This window comes from Sciurus carolinensis, chromosome 16 (genome assembly GCF_902686445.1).
Source record: "Sciurus carolinensis chromosome 16, mSciCar1.2, whole genome shotgun sequence".
Classification (NCBI taxonomy): domain Eukaryota; kingdom Metazoa; phylum Chordata; class Mammalia; order Rodentia; family Sciuridae; genus Sciurus; species Sciurus carolinensis.
In genome coordinates this window covers 3,369,289-3,388,526 of record NC_062228.1, presented here as the reverse complement: position 1 = coordinate 3,388,526, position 19,238 = coordinate 3,369,289, and the positions used below count along the sequence as shown (strand labels likewise).

The 19,238-nt window shown below is 58.2% G+C and overlaps 1 protein-coding gene across 3 annotated transcripts in view; it reads left to right on the top strand.

Annotated features, from left to right (window-relative positions):
• Kiaa0513 (KIAA0513 ortholog) overlaps positions 1-19,238 on the top strand; it is a 49,530-nt gene that overhangs the window by 11,043 nt on the left and 19,249 nt on the right. For 2 of the 3 annotated variants that reach the window (XM_047528458.1, XM_047528456.1), the window contains exons 2-3: positions 17,194-17,319; positions 18,562-19,029. In XM_047528458.1, the coding sequence (XP_047384414.1) occupies positions 18,707-19,029 (323 nt within the window). In that variant the 5' untranslated portion in view covers positions 17,194-17,319; positions 18,562-18,706. The remainder of the gene's footprint in view (positions 1-17,193; positions 17,320-18,561; positions 19,030-19,238) is intronic. The other variant, XM_047528457.1, reaches the window with a different exon arrangement.

Sequence of the window (19,238 nt, the reverse complement as noted above, 5' to 3'; positions counted from 1 at the left end):
TGCCTTTTCCCATGGCGTTGGTGCTGGGGTGTTACCCACACCGGTGCACGGCAGCCACGTGGAGGGTCTTAGTGTATCAGTCAGCCTGTGTTACTACAGCGAAATACCAGAGGCAACTACGTAAAGAGAAAAGGTTTGTTTAGCCCACAGTTTTGGAAGTTCTGGTTCAAGGTTGTGCCACCCTCAGGGAGGGCTGCACACCATGGGTATAGGAGCGAGCAGAGCCACCTCAAGCCTGAACAGAGAGAGGGAACAAGCATGGTGTCTCCCACTTAGAACCTTCTGTCTACCCCACCTCTCAAAAGTCCACAGCCACTCCAGTATTGCCACCCAGGGCACCAAGCCTTTAACACGATGCCCTTGGGGGACACTCACGGCATACCCAAGGCATGGTTTCACCCAACCCCACACAGAGCCCAGGGGAGGGTCCCACGCACACCTGAGGCAGGCTCCTGTGGCTTCATCTGGACTTTGTCTAGCTCGCCGCTGGCGGGGACTGTCTGCCTCTCCAAGCCTGAGATCGCTTCATCCAGAGACGGGGGATGATAACAGACCTGGCTCCTGTGCTCCCGGGCAGAGCGTCAGCTTAGCACCTGGTGTGCAGCGAGTGTCCGAGAAGTGCATGTCGCACCTACTGTTTATAGTAATGATGTCAAGTCGGCAGTGCGCATTAGCACTATGGCAGAACAGCCCGAGCCAGTGGGACTTCTCCCCGGCCCAGGCGAGGCAGCAGTGGGCTCTGCCTGGGGGCGTTTGGCGCTGGGGTCACAGCAGCACTCAGGTGTGCAGAGGTCGCAGAGAGGTGGCTGCGGGGCCTTCTTTGACATGTCCGAAAATGTCATCCTCGTATTCAGATGAGTTTTGCAGAAAGAAAAGTTTTAGGAAAACATGATTACATGTAACTTCAATAACAAGTGGCATGAAAATCTTGACGATATTTAATACGAGACCCCGTCTCTCAGACCACTCTGGTGTCTGCTGTTGCGGGCCCACCCTCAGGCCCCAGCGAGGAGCTGGCCTTCCCCGTCTCCGTCCCCCGCTGTCGTCTCCCGTCTCCCTGGGTGTCTGTCTTTCTGATTCTCTCCAACTGGGTCTCTGCATGTCTGTCTCTTTGCTTCCTTACTCTGTTCCTCTCCCCACATCGGCTTCCCTCGGTATCCTCTCTCTCTCTCCTTCTGTCTCTGTCTCTCCCTCTCCCTTTCTGTCACTCTTTGATCCCTGGAAGAACCTGGCAGGGACAGTCTGATCAGAGGCTCACAGTGGGATGGCCATGCTGAGTCCCCAAAGTGTGTTTGATCTCCTGCCTTGAAGCGAATCTGAATAGGACCCTAGGAAGGGTTCCACATTCTGCTGCAGAGGAGGCAGCAGCGGGAAACTGGGGCGAATCCCTCCAGGAGGAACAGAGTGGCAGGGGCCAGGGTCCTAGCATCCCCACCGTGGAACCCGCCACCCGCCTGGGCCCTCTTGGGCAGCCCTTATGTGGAGAGGTTTGCTTCCAGCTGCGGCTAAGCAAGGCGGTGTGACTCCTCCCCCTGCCAAGAGTGGACGGGCTGTGCCAACCTGCTGGGTGCCCTCGTCCTTTCCTGTGGCCAGGCTGCTGTGCCCCGCGCCCGGGGGTGAGGTTGATGTGATGGAGACACCTTTAGACAGAAATGAACGTTTTCCTGTTTCCTGGGAATCTTTGTGGTCAGCAGGAAGGAAGCCTTTATCAGTGCCACGAGGTTCTCTGTGGCCTGGGCCCTGTCCCGTCCGGTGAAGGCCTTGGGTGGTGGTGTTGCTCCATCAGGAGGAGAGGGAGGGGACTGGTGGTCAGTGCAGGGCAGGAGGGAGAGGCCCAAGGCCTGCCCAGCACTTGGCGGTGACTGCGAAGCCAGGCCCCTCCCAGTGGCCCTGGAGGCAAGGCCTGGCCACATTTTCTCTCTCACGGTGCCCGGTGAGAATGCTGCTGCCCAGCAGCTCTGCACACAGCCACTCCTTGGCCTCTGGGAGACAGCGAGCGTCCCCACCCCTCACATCAGTGATCTGTGGCCATGGGCACCTCCTGGGCCTTCCTGGGCTGTGGACGGCTTGGTGAGCTGCTGTCCCCAAGTATCCTTCCAGGCCCAGGGCTAAGCACCCAGCGGACTGGGCAGACGAAGGCACCACTCAGGTGCACCAGGGTGGAGGCCACCTGAGGACGGTCAAGAGGGAGGCTGTGGAGGGTGGAGGTCACTGCATGGCACCCAGAATCGAGCCCCACACGGAGGGAGCGGCCTTCGTCTGTGGCCCAGGCCACGTGGAACCTGCGGGCTGTTCCTGCCAGTGCTTTCCTCACCTCTTCTGGCCTCTGCCCTCCTCAGCAGTGGCACCTCCGCAGCGGCACCCTTTGCACAGGCACCCCTCCCGTGGCCCCTCCCGTGGCCCCTCCTGTGGCCTGTGACGTGACCCTCCTCTTAGCTGCTTCTTACCCCGCTTCCTTTAGAAACTCGCTGGATCCAGCACTTTCTGCAGACACCCTCCTCCTGAGGTGTGGCGGCGAGAAGCCCCCGAGAGGGACCCTGGCGGCCAGCCCCACCTGCTCCCGCCCCTTCCCACGGCCCCTGCTCCACCCTGGCAGGTGCCCTAGAATGCAGCCAGCGAGTCCGCTCTGCCTCCTCCATCCCAGTGTCCCCGCGTGCTTTTCGGGGTCCTCACAGGCAGCGCCTGCTGGGGCTCCTGCAGAGGAGGGACCTGGGCTGCAGGCAGGCACCGGGCTTGGGGCTGGCCGACGGCAGAGCTGAGGCAACTCGCCCCTCAGAGGTCAGCTTCAGAACCTGCCTTTCGGGAAGGTCTGGCGGGAAGGGACCTGGTCTCCGTGGGTGCTGCCAGCGACGCAGCTGAGGAGGCTGGGGTCCCGGGTTCCGTTTTCCAGGTCAGGGACAACTGTGTCAACAGTAAAATTGATCTTGGTATTTTTTTTAAGGTACCGGGAATTGAACCCAGGGGTGCTCCACCCTTGAGCTACCTCCCCAGCCCTTTTTATATTTCATGGTGAGGCCGGGTCTCACTGAGTTACCCAAGCTGGCCTTGAACTTGGCAGCCTCCTGTGTCGGCCTCCTGAGTTGCTGGAATCACAGACATGAGCTGCCAACCACACCCAGAAAGTCTGGCCTGTCTTGCCAAACATTTTAAGAGGCGTAGATTCGAGTCATCACCACCACACTCGATTAGGACACCACCTCGCCACCCCAGGGCTCCCAGCCTGCCTGTCACCACGCCTCCCTGTCACCAGCCCCTGGCAGGGCTTCCTCCCCGCTGGAGCCGGTCTTGGAGATGGAATCCTAGCCCAGGTGGAGAACGTTCCCCGGCCCCTGAGGCCGACCTGCCGAGGAGCTCCCCGCTGAGCAGCTGGAGGCTGGGCATGCCCAGGTGGGCCTCCTGCGCCCTTGCCCGGGCTGACTCCACGTTTGCTCGTTATGAAGGATCACCACAAACCTTGGCGGGCAGGGTTTGGTGAAGGCAAGTTCTCCCTTCACTGGACAGCTGGGTGCCTGGGTGGGGCCGCAGGCCTTGGGTCGCGTACTTACTGGTGAGAAACTCTGGGTCTCTGTGTAGACTCCCAAAGAGACAGAGCTGGTCCTTGGAGAGGGCGCAGCCCCGCGGTGATCGTGAGAGAGCTGCACCCCGCGCACCCGGGAACCCGCGACTGTGCGTCCAGCTCCCCCAGACTTCCTCTTGGGCCCCGGTGTTGGGGGCCGGGCGTGTGCCGCAGGCTTTCCGAGCTGCTCCTGCTGCTCCTGTCGGGAAGGGAGCTGCGCCATTTTTGTCCCCTGCCTGCCCCCCCTCGGCCTATTTCCTTTCATCTCCCACCTGCTGCAACCTGTCCCTCGGGGAATTAGCCGGTGAGGTTCTTGTTTGTTCTGTTTTGTTTTCAGTGACGGGGAAGGGACCCAGGGCCTCCTGCATGGTGGGCAAGAGCCCCACCACAGAGCCCCATGTTTATATTGAAGCAGGGTCTCAATAGGTGGCGGAGGCTGACCTCGAACTTGCCATCCTCCTGCCTGGCCCTCCCTGCTGAGGTTTTGCTTCATGTGTGGTGCGTGTGTGTGCTCTAGGAACCACAGTGTGCGCACTGTTGTGGTTTGGCTGTGAGGTGTCCCCCAAAATCTCACACGTGAGACAGTGCAGGAGGGTTCAGAGGAGAAACTCTGGGGTTGGGAGAGTCCTAACCCAGTCAGTGAATGAAGCCCTGATGGGATTAACGGAGGTGGTGGGTGTGGCTGGAGGAGGTGGGAACTGGGGCGTGGCTGTGGGGTGTAGTTCGTATCTGGAGAGTGGAGACTCCCCCTCTCTGCTTCCTGATGACACGAGCTGCGTCCCTCTGCCACCCTCTCCTGCCATGGTGTTCTCCCTCACCTCGAGCCCCGAGGAACGGAGCCAGCCTTCTACGGACTGAGACCTCTGAACCGTGAGCCCTCGAGTAAACCTTTCCTCCTCTAATTGTGCAGGTCGGATCCTTTAGTCACAGCAGCGAAATAGCTGACGGAAACACACCTGACTTTCCACGTGGTCTGTATTTTTCCACGGCTGCGGCATGCAGAAACCTACCTTGTGGTCTCCTTTCTCCGTGGTAATTCTCCTTTATTCACTGAAAACCTCAGTAGCCGATATTATAATTTTTGTTTCCAACTATTGAATATACTTTAAAGACCTCAAGAGGAGACGCCGCTCCTTCTACTTACCAGGTCTTGCTGGGCCCTGTACTCCTCCTCCTTCCTTGATGTCTGGGCTTCCTCGGTGTCAGGTCCCTTCTGTCCAAAGAAGTTGGTGAATTTGAAGTGAGTATGCTGGCAGCTGATGGGCACCACAGTGTTTCATTCTGGAGGGTTTTTAAACCTTAGTGGATGTAGGCTTCTGGATGATACTTTCTTTAGTCCTTAAAAAACGTTGCTTTGCTGGGCTTGTGGTGCATGCCTTTAACCCCAGCGGCTCAGGAGGCTGAGGCAGGAGGATCTCGTGTTCACAGCCAGCCTCAGCAACTTAGTGAGGCCCTAAGCAACTCAGAGAGACCCTGTCTCAAACTAAAAAGTAACAATGGGCAGGGAATATGGCCCAGTGATTAAGTGCCCCGAGTTCAATCCCAGGAACCAAAAAAAGAAATCACTGGTTCACTCCTCCGGCTTCTGTGACTTGCTGTAAACCTGCAGGACGTGGCGCTTGATCCCTGTCCCTCACGCAGCAGTCTTCTCTGCTTTGAAGACTCGTTCCTTGTCTCTGGCTTCCAGTAGTCCCATGGTGTGAGTCTCTCGGGCTCAGTAAGCTTTGCCAAGATCGAGGAGTTTGGGCCATTAGTCTTTTCTTCCCCTGGGCTGGTCCTCTTTTCTTCCTGGGACACATTAGGCCCTTTCCTACTGTCCCACGGTCCCCAGGCTCGCTCGGTTCCTTTGCATCCTTTTTCCCTCCTTCGCCAGGTTGGGTCTTTTCTGTCCATCTCTCTGTGCCTGTGACTCTGCTTTGTCCTCTTCATTTGGCCCTTGAGCCGAGACAAAAGGTCTATAAAATTTCCATTTTGTATTTTTAATTCTAAAATTCCCGTTTGGTTTTCTTTCGTCTTCGTTTTCCTTACTGAGACGGAGCTTCCCCTTTGTGGCAGGAGTGCCCGGGCTTCCTTACTGGCCAGCGAGCGGCTGTACCATCCTGGCTGGAGAGCCTCTCTGTCCAGGGGTTTCCTGGTTCTTCTGGTGCGGAGTAGTTTTGACAGAAGGTCCTGAGTGCTGTGTTAGGGGCTGTGGCCTTGCTGAGTCCTGCAGAGGGTGTCGATACCTAGTCAGCAGGCCCTGACAGTGGAGTCGGGCTCTGAGTCCCTCCCAGCCTCCTGTGAGCCTCCACCTCAGCTGTGGCCCCACCCTTTGCCTGACTGGTCACATGGTACCCTGTGAGCCACTCCATAGCCATTCTGTGACTGGGTGGTGGACACTCCTGGCCTTCAGGACCCAGAGCCCACCTGGAAGGCCACATTGCTCCCACTCAGCCTGGGAGTGAGCCAGGGGCTCCCATGACCTCGCCCTCCAGCAGTGACCCTCATCCTGGTGGGTCTGCCCGAGCCCCGGAGGGACCTGCACCTAGTCATACATACCTGTGGTAAGGTTCAATTTATGAATCAGGCACACGGAGACATTAATGACAATAATAAAAGCAACATTTATAACAATACTGTAACGGAATCACCAGTGTCACTACTGCTTCACTTGGAGGCCATTATGAAGTAAAATCAGTGGCCATCGCTGTCATCCCAGCTAGTCAGGGGGCTGAGGCAGGAGGATTACAAGTTTGAGTCCAGCTGGGGCAACTTAGCAAGAGCCTGTCTCAAAATAAAAGGGTTGGGCCTAAATCTCAGTGGTAGAGCACCTCTGGGCTCAACCCGGTGCCCCCCGCCCCGCACGCACAGCGTCAGGGCCCTCGAGCACAAGCATTCACGAGGCCGGCACAGCCGCCTGGGGCCCAGCACTGCTCAGTGACTGACAGTGGGGCAGCGTACATGGGGTGGGTGCGCTGCACCTCTTGGGCAGGACAGAATGGGGTGCCTGAGACTTCACCGCGCTACCCAGAAGGGCACGCAACTCAACACTTGCGAATTGCTTATTTCTGAAAATCTACGTGCCGTTTTTTTCAACCCCCAGTTGACTGTGGGTAACGAGCAAAGCCGCAGACAAGGAGGACGGCCGCTCCTCCTTCCCGGGTGGGGGCGGGGGCTTCATCACGCCTGGCTCTGCTTTCGCTGTGACTGAGGTGCTTCTGTGGCCAAGAGGACAGAGAGAAACGGGTTTGCACCCCCTCGACCTCTGAGCCTCCAACTGGAAAGGAGGATTCCCTCTCTCAGGGTCTTGGTACCTGCTGGCAGGCCCTGCTGAGCCCTGAACTGGCCTGGGGCCCGAGGCATGGAGAGGAGGAGAGAGATGGGACAAAAGGGACACCGAGGGGCTGCGCCCACTGCCTGAGAACCAGGCAGCATGTTCCCTCTCCTCGAGCCAGGACTGGGGGCCTCGCCTGGGTCCCCTCCGCAATGCTGCTACTCTCGGGAATTGGGTTCTACTGGGTCCAGGCTGGGGACGCTGCGGGGCGGGAGTGGCAGACTCCTGTCATTCTGGTGGTAATGCCCCCTCTGGTCCTCTGCCTTGGCCCTGCTGCTGTGAAGGCTTTGGAGGCATCGGGAGGTGCTCCGCACGTTCTGTGCCAGTGCTAATGTCACTTCCAGGGGGCAGGACAGAGCACAGTGCCAACTGACTCAGAACCACAGGAAGACAGGCTTTAGAGGCCTCAGGCAGAGAATCTGAATTAAACAAAGAAATGAGGAAGTCAGGGTGTATCTGGCCCAGGAAAACTGTGGTTTGTGTGGGGAAAGAGGAAATAAGGGTGTGATTGGAAGTGCTGGCAGGAGCCCCTGCCACACAGAGCCACCAGGGTCTCTGCAGCTTTCGCCCTTGAAGTTGTCTGACTATACAGGGTGGAAGGGGGTCCTCAGCACCGGCCTGGACTCCCAGGTTGGAGCAAATAAGTTTGCAGCCAAAGGAGCTTTACTCCACTGCACCAGGACCACAGGTGGAGCACCCCAATCAGAAAGTCTGGGAATGGTGCTCAGTCCAGGGGAGTCGGCGTCTGTGGCCACCGCCACGCATAGCCTCCTGCCTGTGGACAGAGGGAGGAGCTGGCCTGCAGTGCCCGTGGCCTGTGGGTGCCTCTGCCACCTCTCCCCCACCCGCTCCTTCCTCTTTCTCTCCCAAAGCAAAGCTTTTGTTGAAGAATAGTTCTGGCTGGGCGAGGCCCCCTGACGGAGTCGGCTCCCGGTGTCCCCCGCTCTCCACCTGTGCGGCAGAGGCTGCTGGACGCGGCGATGCTCTGAGAAGGGGCGGCCCGCCTGGGAAGTGCCTGGAGGAGGAAGGCCGGTGGCCACAGAGCAACCCCAGGGACGTGTCTCCCATCCTGCTTTTCCGTTTTCACTTCGTTCCCACCTAACATCAGTGTTTTCCACAAGGTCACATTGTCACTGTTGCTCTTTCATGTTTCAGCGAGGTGCCCAAAGTTCACGTAGCAAAATTCAGTTCCTTCTCGATGCACGTGAAGGCTCTTTGGGTTCTCACTCTTATAAATCCGGCCGTGTCAGGTGTCGGGGTCGTCTGGGTTATGGCACAGGACAGATGAAGCAGGCAGACTTCCGAGATGTCGTTAAACACACCTCGGCTTTATTAGGGAGGGTCCCAGACAACCACAAGTGGCCTGCAGAACACGTGCAGCAGGGAAGCCGCTTGCAGCTTCTGCAGGAGGGTCAGGGGCTTAGCCAGGGGAGCAGGCATGGGGGTCAGAGGTGAAGAGAGCTGGACCAGGGCCTGGGGCTGGGTGAAGCCTGGGGCAACCAGGGCGTCCTTGGAGCTGCCAACTGAACGCTTCTGTGAGGCTGCTTTTGAACAGTGGCCATGTCCCCTCTGCATTGGCCCCTGGAGAGCTGCGTGGGCAGCTTTGACCTGCTCCAGATCACAGAGCTCCTTGACCACCAGCCAGAGATGACAGGTGTCCTGGGTAGGCAATGATGGACACCAGTGGCTTTTGCACAGAGGGCTCCCCATGGCTGCCAGGGACGCCTGCTTCCAGGAAGGCTAGCCAGTCTCTTCTCCCACAGGGACACAGATGTCCTCTGCACACGGCTCTGTGCTTTGGCCCTTCTTCAGGCCGCTGGGAACAGAGCGCCAAGCCTGGCGGGAATGGCCGATGCTCGTTTCCATCCGTGCCTCCTGGGGGCTCCTTGGAGAAGGCACATGCCCCCAACTGTGCAGGCAGCCTGCGCCAGTTCGGTGACTAAGTGTGCTGCCTCCGGTACCAATGGTGGGGCAATTTTCGTTTATTTTCCCAAAATTTCCCAAGAGGATGGAAAACCAAGCCAGTCTGTCCAAATTGCATCCAGCTGTCCCCAAATTATCAGCTGTGTCCTTTGTTAAAGAACTGCAGCTGTTCACCAAGGGAGGCCATGCCTGGCAGTGAACCCAGGCACTCGGCTAATGTTGAAGATTCCTGGGAATGCCGCCCGGCCTTCGCCTCATTGCCCTGAGCTGGGGGCTCAGCCGTGACGGGGGACCCACGCGTGACAAGTTCAACACAAGCACAGTGCAGGCCGCACCTCTGATGCCCGAGGGGGTTGGCTTTTGAGCTGGGGTTGGTCATATGACTCTGCTTTCTCTTCCCTGACCTCTTGGGGCCAACTGAACTCTTGGATCCTTCTACTTTTGGGCAACGTGGTAGAGTGGGGTTTGTTCTGGAACCTTCCGTGCTGGAGCTGAGTGAAAGGAGGCGGCCCTGTGAGCAAGGGAACTCCCCTGCTCCTACCCTGTAGCGGGGCTCACCCATTGTAGCAGCTTAAAAAATGACCCAGTGAGGCTGCCGTTGAGGGTGTCCCTGTGGAGAATTCAGCCCCTCTTATTCTCCTGTGGGCTGGGGACAAGCAGATGGCCCCTTGGCTATTTTTTTTTCCTGTGGACTGTGGACCGTTCTTAGAGGTCTCCATCTTCCTGGAAGTGGAGAACTAGGAGCTGCAGAGGAGGAAAGCTGCATTAAGCTTCTGCAAATGTTACCCTGGAGGGAAACGGAAGCCCAGGAGACCGACAGCCTTCCCTGCGGGTAACCTGTTGGCAAGCAGCTGTCCCTCTCCCACTTCTGGCGTCCCCACAAGGAGAGCAGGACTGTCCTGGTCAGTGGCAGGAGCCCACTCTGCCTGGTCGCCTTGGCAAGTCCCTCTGCGACTCCTGTGATGTGACGGAGACCGTGCAGCTGGGTCTGATCTGGTGTCTGGGACACATCCCTGTTCTCATCAGCCGCTCCTTTTTCCTTTCGTTCTTGTGAAAAGTCTCACAGCGTGTATTTAATTAAAATGCCTTTGCAGGCTCTTTTTTTCCCCTCAGAGTGACGATTCCTAAGCTTTGGACTTCAGGGTCGGGAAAGGCGTGCAGATCCTTGGGCTGCGCGTGGTTCCTGCGGTGTGCCTGTGGGCAGGGAGGTCGGCGGCTCCTCTGGGGAGGTTGGGCCGAAGGTGTGAGGCCCGCCTGGCCAGCGGAAGCATAGTTGAGTGCACCCGTCACTCTGCTTTTGGATCGGGTGCTTCTGAAGGTCACTTCCGAGTTGGTTGCTGGTGTTAGCGTCAAACCCAAAATGTCAGACTCCTGCTCTGGTCATTTATGAGTTGCTCGAGGGCAGACTTGGTGCTGTCTCTCCAGCATGCCTGCCCACGTAGGTGCTGAGCAAATTCCAGCACATGAGTGAATTTCCAGTCGAGAGGCATCCTTTGGCAGCCCGCTGTGGGGTCTGCCAAAGCCTTCGTGGGTCCTGATCCTGTGTCCTCTGTCGGCCATGCCTCTGGGCTCTCTGTCCCCGGGCTCCATTGACATGGCATATGCATTCAAATCTAAACAGTGGCCGGGTGTAGGGTGGATTCTAGCCTTCCCGTTGACTGGGTCGGGTGGTCCCGGCAGCTCCCGTCAGGGCCAGGCCTGGACAGGTGTGGGTTCCCGGATGCTGTATGCACTACTGAGAGCTCGCCTGCTGCTCTGACCGTCACAGTGGCTCTTCTCAGAATTTATTCTGTGTTTTCAAAAGGATAGAAGCAAGTGCTTTCAAACCGCGGAGACGTAGGTGGTTACTGGGTGCCGCTCTTGCCCAAGCCCGAGAGGGAAACGCAGCAGGCGCCGCTGGCTAACGCGCCTCCAGCTTCTGGGCCTCCAGCGCCCCACCTGCAGGCCGTCTGGGTGCGTCCATGCCGCGGGCGTGACTCTAGGACTTGTTCCACCTATCTCCAGACTCCCGCCCAAGGATGCCGCGCCCTCCTCTGGGGAGGACACGGGGACTCTGTGACGTCTGCATCCCAGGGCGGGTAGTGACATGGGTGCCATTACGATGGTTCACCGAGCTGGTGATTAAGATGTACATACTTTTTGTATTTACTTATTTTTGTTTTTAAATAAAAAGGAAGGATGCTGGGTGCCCACCTATAATCCCAGCTGCCTGGGAGGAGGCTGAAGCACAAAGATCACAAGTCAGACCATTTCAACTTGGTGAGACCCCATCCCAAAATTTTAAAAAGGGCTGGGGTGTTAAAAAAAAAAAAAAGGAGGAACCCCTCTTGCTGATGACAATACATAGTGATGACCTTTTGGGCAATGGCATTCAGGGATCTTAAGATGAGGAAAAGAGGGACCTTTTAGGGTAGCGAAATGTGTTCATAAATCCACTTAACCACCCGTGTTCAGGCCATGATTTGCTGTCTTGTCCTTGAAGCTGTCATGAGCCTGTCAAGGACTTTCTAAACCCCAGCGTGCTGTTTCTTTGTTCCCGGGTCTGCGAGGCCACAGCGCACACAGCTGCTGAGCTCCGTCCTTGCCGCGCCCCCTTCTGGGCCCCACAGAGCCCCCTCAGCGACCTCTTTCTAGATACCTACCCGATCTGCTTCTCAGAGCCTGCTCTCTTCCCCGGGGGCTCGAGGTTCTCCTCCCTTCCCACCCTTTGGCCCACCTGCCCTGTTGATTTCCTCTAAGACAAGACGCGGGGGATCGGAGCCTCCGCCAGAGGCTGCCAGCTGTGACTGTGGAGTGCTGGGCTGGGACTCTGTTGCAGGCTCCTCACCTGGTGTGGCTCAGGCACCCCACGGCGTATGGCCCATCAGGTCCACGAGTCGGGAGGTCTTATCTCCACCCAGAGCAAGCGCCATCCAAACATACCAGTACCGAACTGATACACGCGACCTCCAGACTTGGGGAGAGTTGTTTAAAGAAATGTTGGCTCCAGCCTCTGCATCTTTGTGACCCTTGTTAGAGCCTTGGTCATTGCCGTGATCGGTGTCTTCACATGAGGACCTTCTTGACAACTGCATTTCTAAATTCAGTATCTGGAGGAAGTGTCTTTGCCAGTGGATTCATCAGAACCAAAAGGATTTTATAGCCCGCTGGATTTCCCCGCCTGCTTTGGCTGCCAAGAAGCAGCCAGGTCCGAAGCCCCCTGCAGTAATGAGCGTGTTTGACCCACTCTCTGCCAGCTGCCCTGGGCACATTGGCTGGCCCTGAAGTTATCTGAACGGCTATCTGAACATGCTGACATCTAAAAGGACATCATGACATTCGCTGTGACTTGGCACGTTTCAGTGGAACGACTGTTGCTTCACAGCCCTGGACAGCCCAGATCCCTTCCTGGTCGCCAGGCCCAGTCGCTTATCTCAGCCCACAGCGCGGAGCGGAGCTGTGTGTCGGGAGCTCCGGGCCGAGCTGGGCAGCTCCAGCAGAGGCAGACGGGGGTCCTGTGCTCTCACAGGGCGAGAAGTTCTGGCACCAGGAGGCCTGTTTCCAGCCAGTGGCTGCCGTCCGGCCGGGGTGCTCAGCCCTGGGCTGTGTGGCCGGGCACAAGGCCAAAGATAGGCACCTGCACTCACAGCTGAGCCTGGGCCGGGCCCCCGGGGCTCCTATCTCAGGTCAGGAAGGGTGTGAGGGGTAGACGTGGGGGGAACTGAGAGTCAGCACCTGCAGCAGGAAGAGCCGCTGCCTGCAGGGGTCCCCACCTCACGGGCACTCCGAGGTGCTGGGGCTCCGCCATGGCAAGCACGGTGCACAGGGGTGTCCAGGGTCCCCATGGGACCCCCACAGCCTGCCGTCGCACCCTGGCCTTCCCAGCGCTGTCTCCTCCCCGGGTGACTGCATCGAGCACCCAGCAGCTGTTCCAGGAGGCCAGTACCGCCCTCGGGTGTTCCTCTCCTCCTCGCTCTCTAGCTATTTCAGGCAGGGCCCAGTTTTCCTGGAAACCATTTATTATCATGTTGGTTTAATAGCTGAACAAACACAGATAGCGATGATCTAGTAATTGATCAGGTGTACTTATCTGAAGACAGCAGCAGAAACCAGAAGTCCAAGCCAGGCTCCTGCTTCGCCTGATTTCTGCACCCAAATGCAGGCCTCCTTAGAGGTCAGGTTGCAAGACAGTGGCCATTGAGGGATGCAGAGGAAACTCCATCCGAAAACTTCAGTTTCCCCTGCGTGTCTGCAGGTGTCCCGGAGAAATAGCCTCTAGCTAGATGCAAAACACAGACTTAGGCCCGGGGGTGCCTGTAATCCCAGCACCTCTGAGGCTGAGGCAGGAGGATCCCGACTTCAAAGCCAGCCTCAGCAACAGAGAGGCACTAAGCAACTCAGTGAGACCCTGCATCTAAATAAAATATAAAATAGGACTGGAATGTGGCTCAGTGGTCAAGCGCCCCTGGGTTCAATTCCCGGTACCAAAATACAAAATGACACAAAACAAAACAAACCCCTCAAAAAAACAAAAAAGCAGATCCAGTTTTCTTTCAGCATCTACGTGGTGGGAAGCTACCCCAGACAAAGGCTGAAGGGACACTGGTGCAGGTGGGTCCCCATCTGTTTGCAGCCCCTCTGGCAGCACATGCTCAGGTCCAGGGGAAACCAGACCTTGCTGGTCTGCTGGAGCCTGAGCAGCCGGGAGGTGTGTCTCTGGTCACCAGCAGTGCAGAGGCCTCGAATGGATTCCAGCGCTTGGGTGGCGGGGGAGGGACCTGACTTTCATGTCAGGCAGGCACCCTGGGCCAGAGGTCCCCCAACTTGCCCCAGGCCTCAGAGCCTCCATTGTGTATTTCTGGGGCCCCTGAGCTACAACAAACACCTCAAAGTCCAGACTCAGTGAGTGTGTACGGCCTAAGAGCTTGCTAGCCACTTGTATTCATTCCCTACTGCTGCTGTAGTGGTCACTGTGTACCCAGTGGCTTTGCACGGCACATGGTAACTGCTTCTGCAGTTCTGGAGGTCAGAAGCTCAAATCCCTCTCACTCTGAAAGTCCGGATTCCATCTCTGCTGGGGAGGTGGGGATGATCTGTTTCCTGTCATTCTGTCCCCTGGCTCTGGCCCCTTCCTCCACCTTCAAAACCAGCAGCTTGGCACCCTTACATCTCCTTCCCTGAGGTCCTCCCAGCCCCTTGTGAGGACTCTTGAGATGACACGGGCCACCTCACAGCCTGGTAGAGTCTCCCCATCAGGTCCACACCTGTAAAGTCCTCTTTGCCATGTAAAGTAACAGTCATGGTCCCAGGGATCGGGATGCAGACATCTTTGGAGATCACTGTCACCATTCGAAAAGATAATTTTCAGAAGGAAAAATATTCTTATTTCATGCTCAGCAACTGCAATTTCTTACTAACGGGACACCTGTGCTTACTGGACTCAGGTTCCGCCCCTGGAGCCAGAGCCCATCCAGCCACCCTTCCCTGTCCCATACCACTGTTTGTGACATATTTGCTTTGGTCATGGTGAAATTCTGGAGCCAAGGAGGTGCCCTAGTCTGATCATGCCACCAAAGATGCCATCAGACCACAGACTTCAAGGGGGCTCCTCATGCGAGCCCCACATTTCCACCCTACCCCAGATTTCTCCCCTCTGACTTGGGAGGAAAACCATAATCTGCCCAGCAACTCAATGGAGCTGTTCAGAATTCAGTGGTGCTTGTCTCTGGAAAGCCCGGGCCCCTCTCCTACCATCTGCTGCCTGGCCCGGAGGGCTTCAGCTGCCCCTCCAGCCAGAGGATGCCATCAACGCAATTCTGCAAAGCGTTCCTTCCAGAACTCCCCTACAGCACCCCGCTGGGCTTGCTAACAATCCTTCTCCTTGGGGAAAACAAACATTCAAATTCATGTTTTCAAAAACAGGACGCTGGAGTACAGATGGAGTGGCTTCCCAACTGAGGCGGGGCTGAGACTAGATGGGGAGCCCCAGCTTCCCGTCTGGTTAGCCGCAGGGCTGCTCGGGCCAGATGCCTGGGCGGAGGAGGTGAGGACCCTTGGAGACTCAGGTGACCTCTGGCCCGGCTCCCCATCTGCACCAGGCACCTGCCCCTGCACTTGGACTCGGAGAGCCCAGCTCACTGCACAGTGCCCAGCTGGGAGTCAGGTGCGCTGTGCACCTTCCAGTTGAAGTGCAGGTGTCAAACCCACCAGGTGTGTGTCACTACAGAGGGACTTTGGGTAGGTAATTGGTCATGCTTACATCACCAGACTTGATGTGCACACCATGACTGTCAACCTTGCCTTGAGGAACGTGTCCTGGGGAAGCACTGCGTGTAGCCTAGGGGGCTGGTCAACATGGAGGTCAGGGCGTTGGGTTTGCAGCTGGCCTCTGTCTCCATTGTGCTGTCACTTCTGTGTGGATGCGGCCCTACCTGGCCCTGCCCTCCTGACCTTGCCCTTGGCTCAGGGCAGTTTTCTCAACCTGCTGTGCAGGCTTGCTGCTGGGGAGCTGGGCGGGCGCTCCTCTTGGCTGGAGGGGCAGCACCACACTCGTTCTCAAAGACACTGCACAGGTTTCTTAAGGTCCAGGGCCAGGGCTGGGTTGCACAAGGTTCTGATTCTCCCCGGGGAGCCCCTGTCTCTCGATTGCTCAAGGCTGCCGGCTAGAGAAGTCGCAGCCCGTCACTCTGGTTGCTGAGGAAATCAGAGTTTGTGCAAAACCCAGGGGATGTGGCTGGGCTGGGTGCAGTTGTAGATCTGCTGCTCCCCTGCGGCTAGACACCAGGCTGGGAAAGGGCTACAGGGGCGCCAGGCGGGAGGGGAGTTGTGGGGAGGTCAGCCTCCTCCAGCCCTGCCTCCTCTGGCAGTCAGCATTGTGGGCACTGCATTTATGTCGCTCCCAGGGTCCCCACACCCTGAGCACTACACAGACTCCACCAGGACCAGCAAGGCCTCTCATGGCCCCCTCACCCACGAGCAGCTGCCCTCCAGCTCTACCCTGGGCTGGCCATCTTCTCAGGACAGCTCTCCCTCCCCGGACTCAGAGGCCAGGGGCCACCTTGTACACTGATGGTCACCCTGAGAGCATTTCTACAACACCCAGAGCCTGACACTCTCAGATTTTCCACTTTATTAAGAGCCTCTTCCCGGGTATGTGATTGTGCGTGTGTACACACACACACACACACACACACACACACACACACCCCCACAGGGCCCGATGAGCCAGAATTGCTCATGGTTCTATTTCTAGCTCCTCACACAGTAGTGACTCATGGCAGGTGCTCAGTAAAAGGCTGTGGAATGGGGCCCATTATAGACTCTGGGGTGCTGGAAGTTACAGATCTGCACAAGCAGCCTCGCTTCTGCAAGGGCCGGAGGGTTTTAGGCCTTCAGGAGGGCTGCGTCCACCGTCTGCAGGCTGTAACAGAGTCGTCTGACTGAAAACCAGTTTCTCAGGGTCTGGGACCAGAAGAGGCTCTTAGAGTCTCCCCGTAGGTGGAGCAAGGCAAATGGGTGGGGCTGGGACCAAAACGAGGGTATTATTTTGGCTGACATGTTTTGAAATTAATTTAGTCACCACTACTGAAAAATTGGAAGCTTTCATGTGGATTTCAACATTCCTTAGAAAACTCTAGAAGCATTTCTGAATGGCAGCCCCCAGCTGGCTCTGGTCATCCCTGCTGGGCCACTTCTGTGTCCTCTAGCCTTCCCGACAGGATCCCGAGGTCAGCATGTGAGAGTGCCAGTCATCTCGTCCTCCCTGGAGGCTGGAATCAGTTGCTTCCTGGAGGAAGGGGTGGGCTGCCTCCCAGGCCCTTACCACACAAGCTCCTGTGCAGGGCTGGCCTTCTGTCCTGCAAGAGAGGAGTGTCCCCCAGCTGAGGGTCCCGGGGGGCAGGGGGGACTGTAGAGCAAGCTGCCCCACAAAGAGCCTCTGGCCCCTGGGCTTCCTCTCACTTGGAGCCTCCTGTAATTTTGTCAGCTGCTTCCTGAACCGGTGGAGAAGGCACAGGCATCCTGGGTTTCTAGGGGACTGACTCAGGCTCAGATGTGACTCCGTGACTCTGTGACTCCGTTTGCTCTGCAGCCTCCTTGGCCACTTGGGCAACTGGCTCCTTTCCTCTCCGAGTTGTGGTTGTTGGCCAGCTGTATTGTCATGATAAGGAGCAGGACAGGGAGCTTCCCGCCCCCTCCGTGCATTTCTTATCGTCCCAGCCAGTTCAGGGTGTGCGTAAGTGTCGCCATAGTGGAATGAAGTTCCTTTGACTTCAGCATCTCCAGTAGAGCGAGCTGGCATGCAGTGGGCATTCAGCAAGCGTCAGCTGAACGGTGAAGCAGACGTTCTCCTGCCTGCATGGTACCTGGCTGATCACTGTTGCACCGAATTGTTAGGATTTATTTTTCATTTTGTTTTGTGTAGGTTTCGTTTAGATTTGCTGTTCTTTGGGCAGCCAGAGAACACAGTCTCCAAAAGGACCTCAGAGGTCTGACCCAGTCTCGCTGTTTCCGACGGGGTGACCCTGCCCAGGGCGGGCCTCGTGGCCAGGTGAGAGGGGCCCCCGCTGTCCACACCCCAGTCCCACAGAGCCCTGTCACTGTCCTGGCCTGCAAAGTTCTTTCCAACTGAGGTCTGCGCTTCTTTTCAGACAGAGGCTGGCCTGGCAGGGTCCCACTGCATGTGTACCGTAGCCGCCGTGGTGGCCCAGAGCCAGCCTCCCGTCTTTCTGACTCAGGGTACTTAAAATACCTTGGGCTGGGAAGTGTGCAGGATCCACAGTGGCCCGTCTGGCTCCTGGGAGGTGGGAAGTGCCTCTTCCACAGCAGCCGCCCTCAGCAGGTGGCACCTGACAGCACCCGTCCTGGGGCGTGGCCTGACTGGGGTGTGGAGAGGTGGCAGCTGTGCGGTCCCAGGAGGGGTCGCCTCTCGCTATTGCCCCCAGCCCAGGCACTCATGGACAGGAGCGGAAGACCTGGCTTGGCGCTGAGTCTAGCCCCAGCTCCACCCCATGAGGCCAGCCACCCTCCCCTGCCCCTGTGAGCTTGATCATTCCTTCCACAAACACGCCATGAGCATTCCTTGGTCAGGGGTCTCACTGGGGAGAACTGGAAATGGGTTGAAATGCGGGCCGCAGGGTCGGGGCGCAGAGAGTGAGTGGTTAGCTCTGAATGATGGAGACAGCTCCTCAGAGGATGGGACGCAGAAGCCGACCCTCATGGCTGGAGGGAGTCCTGGAGGGAGTCCTGGAGGGCGCTCGGGGGTGGGCAGAGGGTGCAGCCTGAGGAGCAGAGTGCAGGAAGCAGGGGTGTCCGGTCATGGTCCTGCGGCAGCAGCACAGGAAGGAGCAGGAGGGAGCAGCGCCAGGCTCAGGAACCACCCGGGGCCAGGGTCCGCGCAGGCTCTGGGCTCGGGGGAGGATGAGGAGCGCAGCGAGCCCGAGGAGCTGTGGCTTAGCAGGGGTGCCTGCCAGTGGGAGGCTCTTCCCCGCCACCCCTTCCAGCTCAGGGTGGGCGCTTTCCTGGCTGGCGGTGGCCTCGGTCTGTGCCCGGGCAGAAGGGACCGGAGGTGCGGTTCCCTGAAGCCTGCCTGCACAGCCCAGAGGAGCCCGGCTTCCCGGTGTGTGACAAGTGCCTGCCACGCAGCAGGTGTCACAGCGACAGGGACTGTGGGAAGGGAGTGGGCACAGGACATCGGCCGTCTGCCAGGACGCCTGCCTCACCACTCTGTCTGCGTCACGGTTCTGAGGGGCAGTGGGGCCTGTGCTGATCTGCTTGCGTCTGTTCCCTGCAGATGCCATAAGGCCACTGCGCTGCTCAGAGGCCTCGGTGGCCCGCAGCTCCGAACCACCTGCACAGTGTGGCCGGCTCCCACCGACGCGCCTGCAAAGCCGCTCTGAGGGCTCCTCCGGCTTCGTCCTCAGCAGCCCACCCACGCCATGGAGGCCGAGGTCCCCGAGGGCTCGACTGACGCTGGGACCGAGCCGCCCACGGCCCCTCCCCACGAGGCAGCGCCTTCAACACCGCAGGATGGGGACGGCTCCCTGGGGGACGCTGCCTCGGAGAGCGAGGCCACAGAGTCCGCGGACAGCGAGAACGACATGGGCGAGTTGCCCTCACACCCGTCCTGGGACCAGGACCGCCGCTCCTCCTCCAACGAGTCCTTCTCCTCCAGCCAGAGCGCCGGGTCCGCCCAGGACGAGGAGACGCTGGCGCTGCGGGAGTTCATGCGAGGCTACGTGGAGAAGGTCTTCTCAGGAGGGTACGCCCGCCGCCTTGGCCTGCCCTGCCGCAGGCTCGGGGACCTGCCTTCTGCCCTGGGCGCGGCCTCCTCCCAGGGGCCACCTGGGAATCTCACAGCGACTCAGTCCCCCTGGGCTGCGGGTCACAAGGGAGTTTCTAAAGGATACCTGAGCCCGGGCCCCACGCTGGGCCAATTCTGCCAGCTGTCCAGGGCCAGCACACCACACG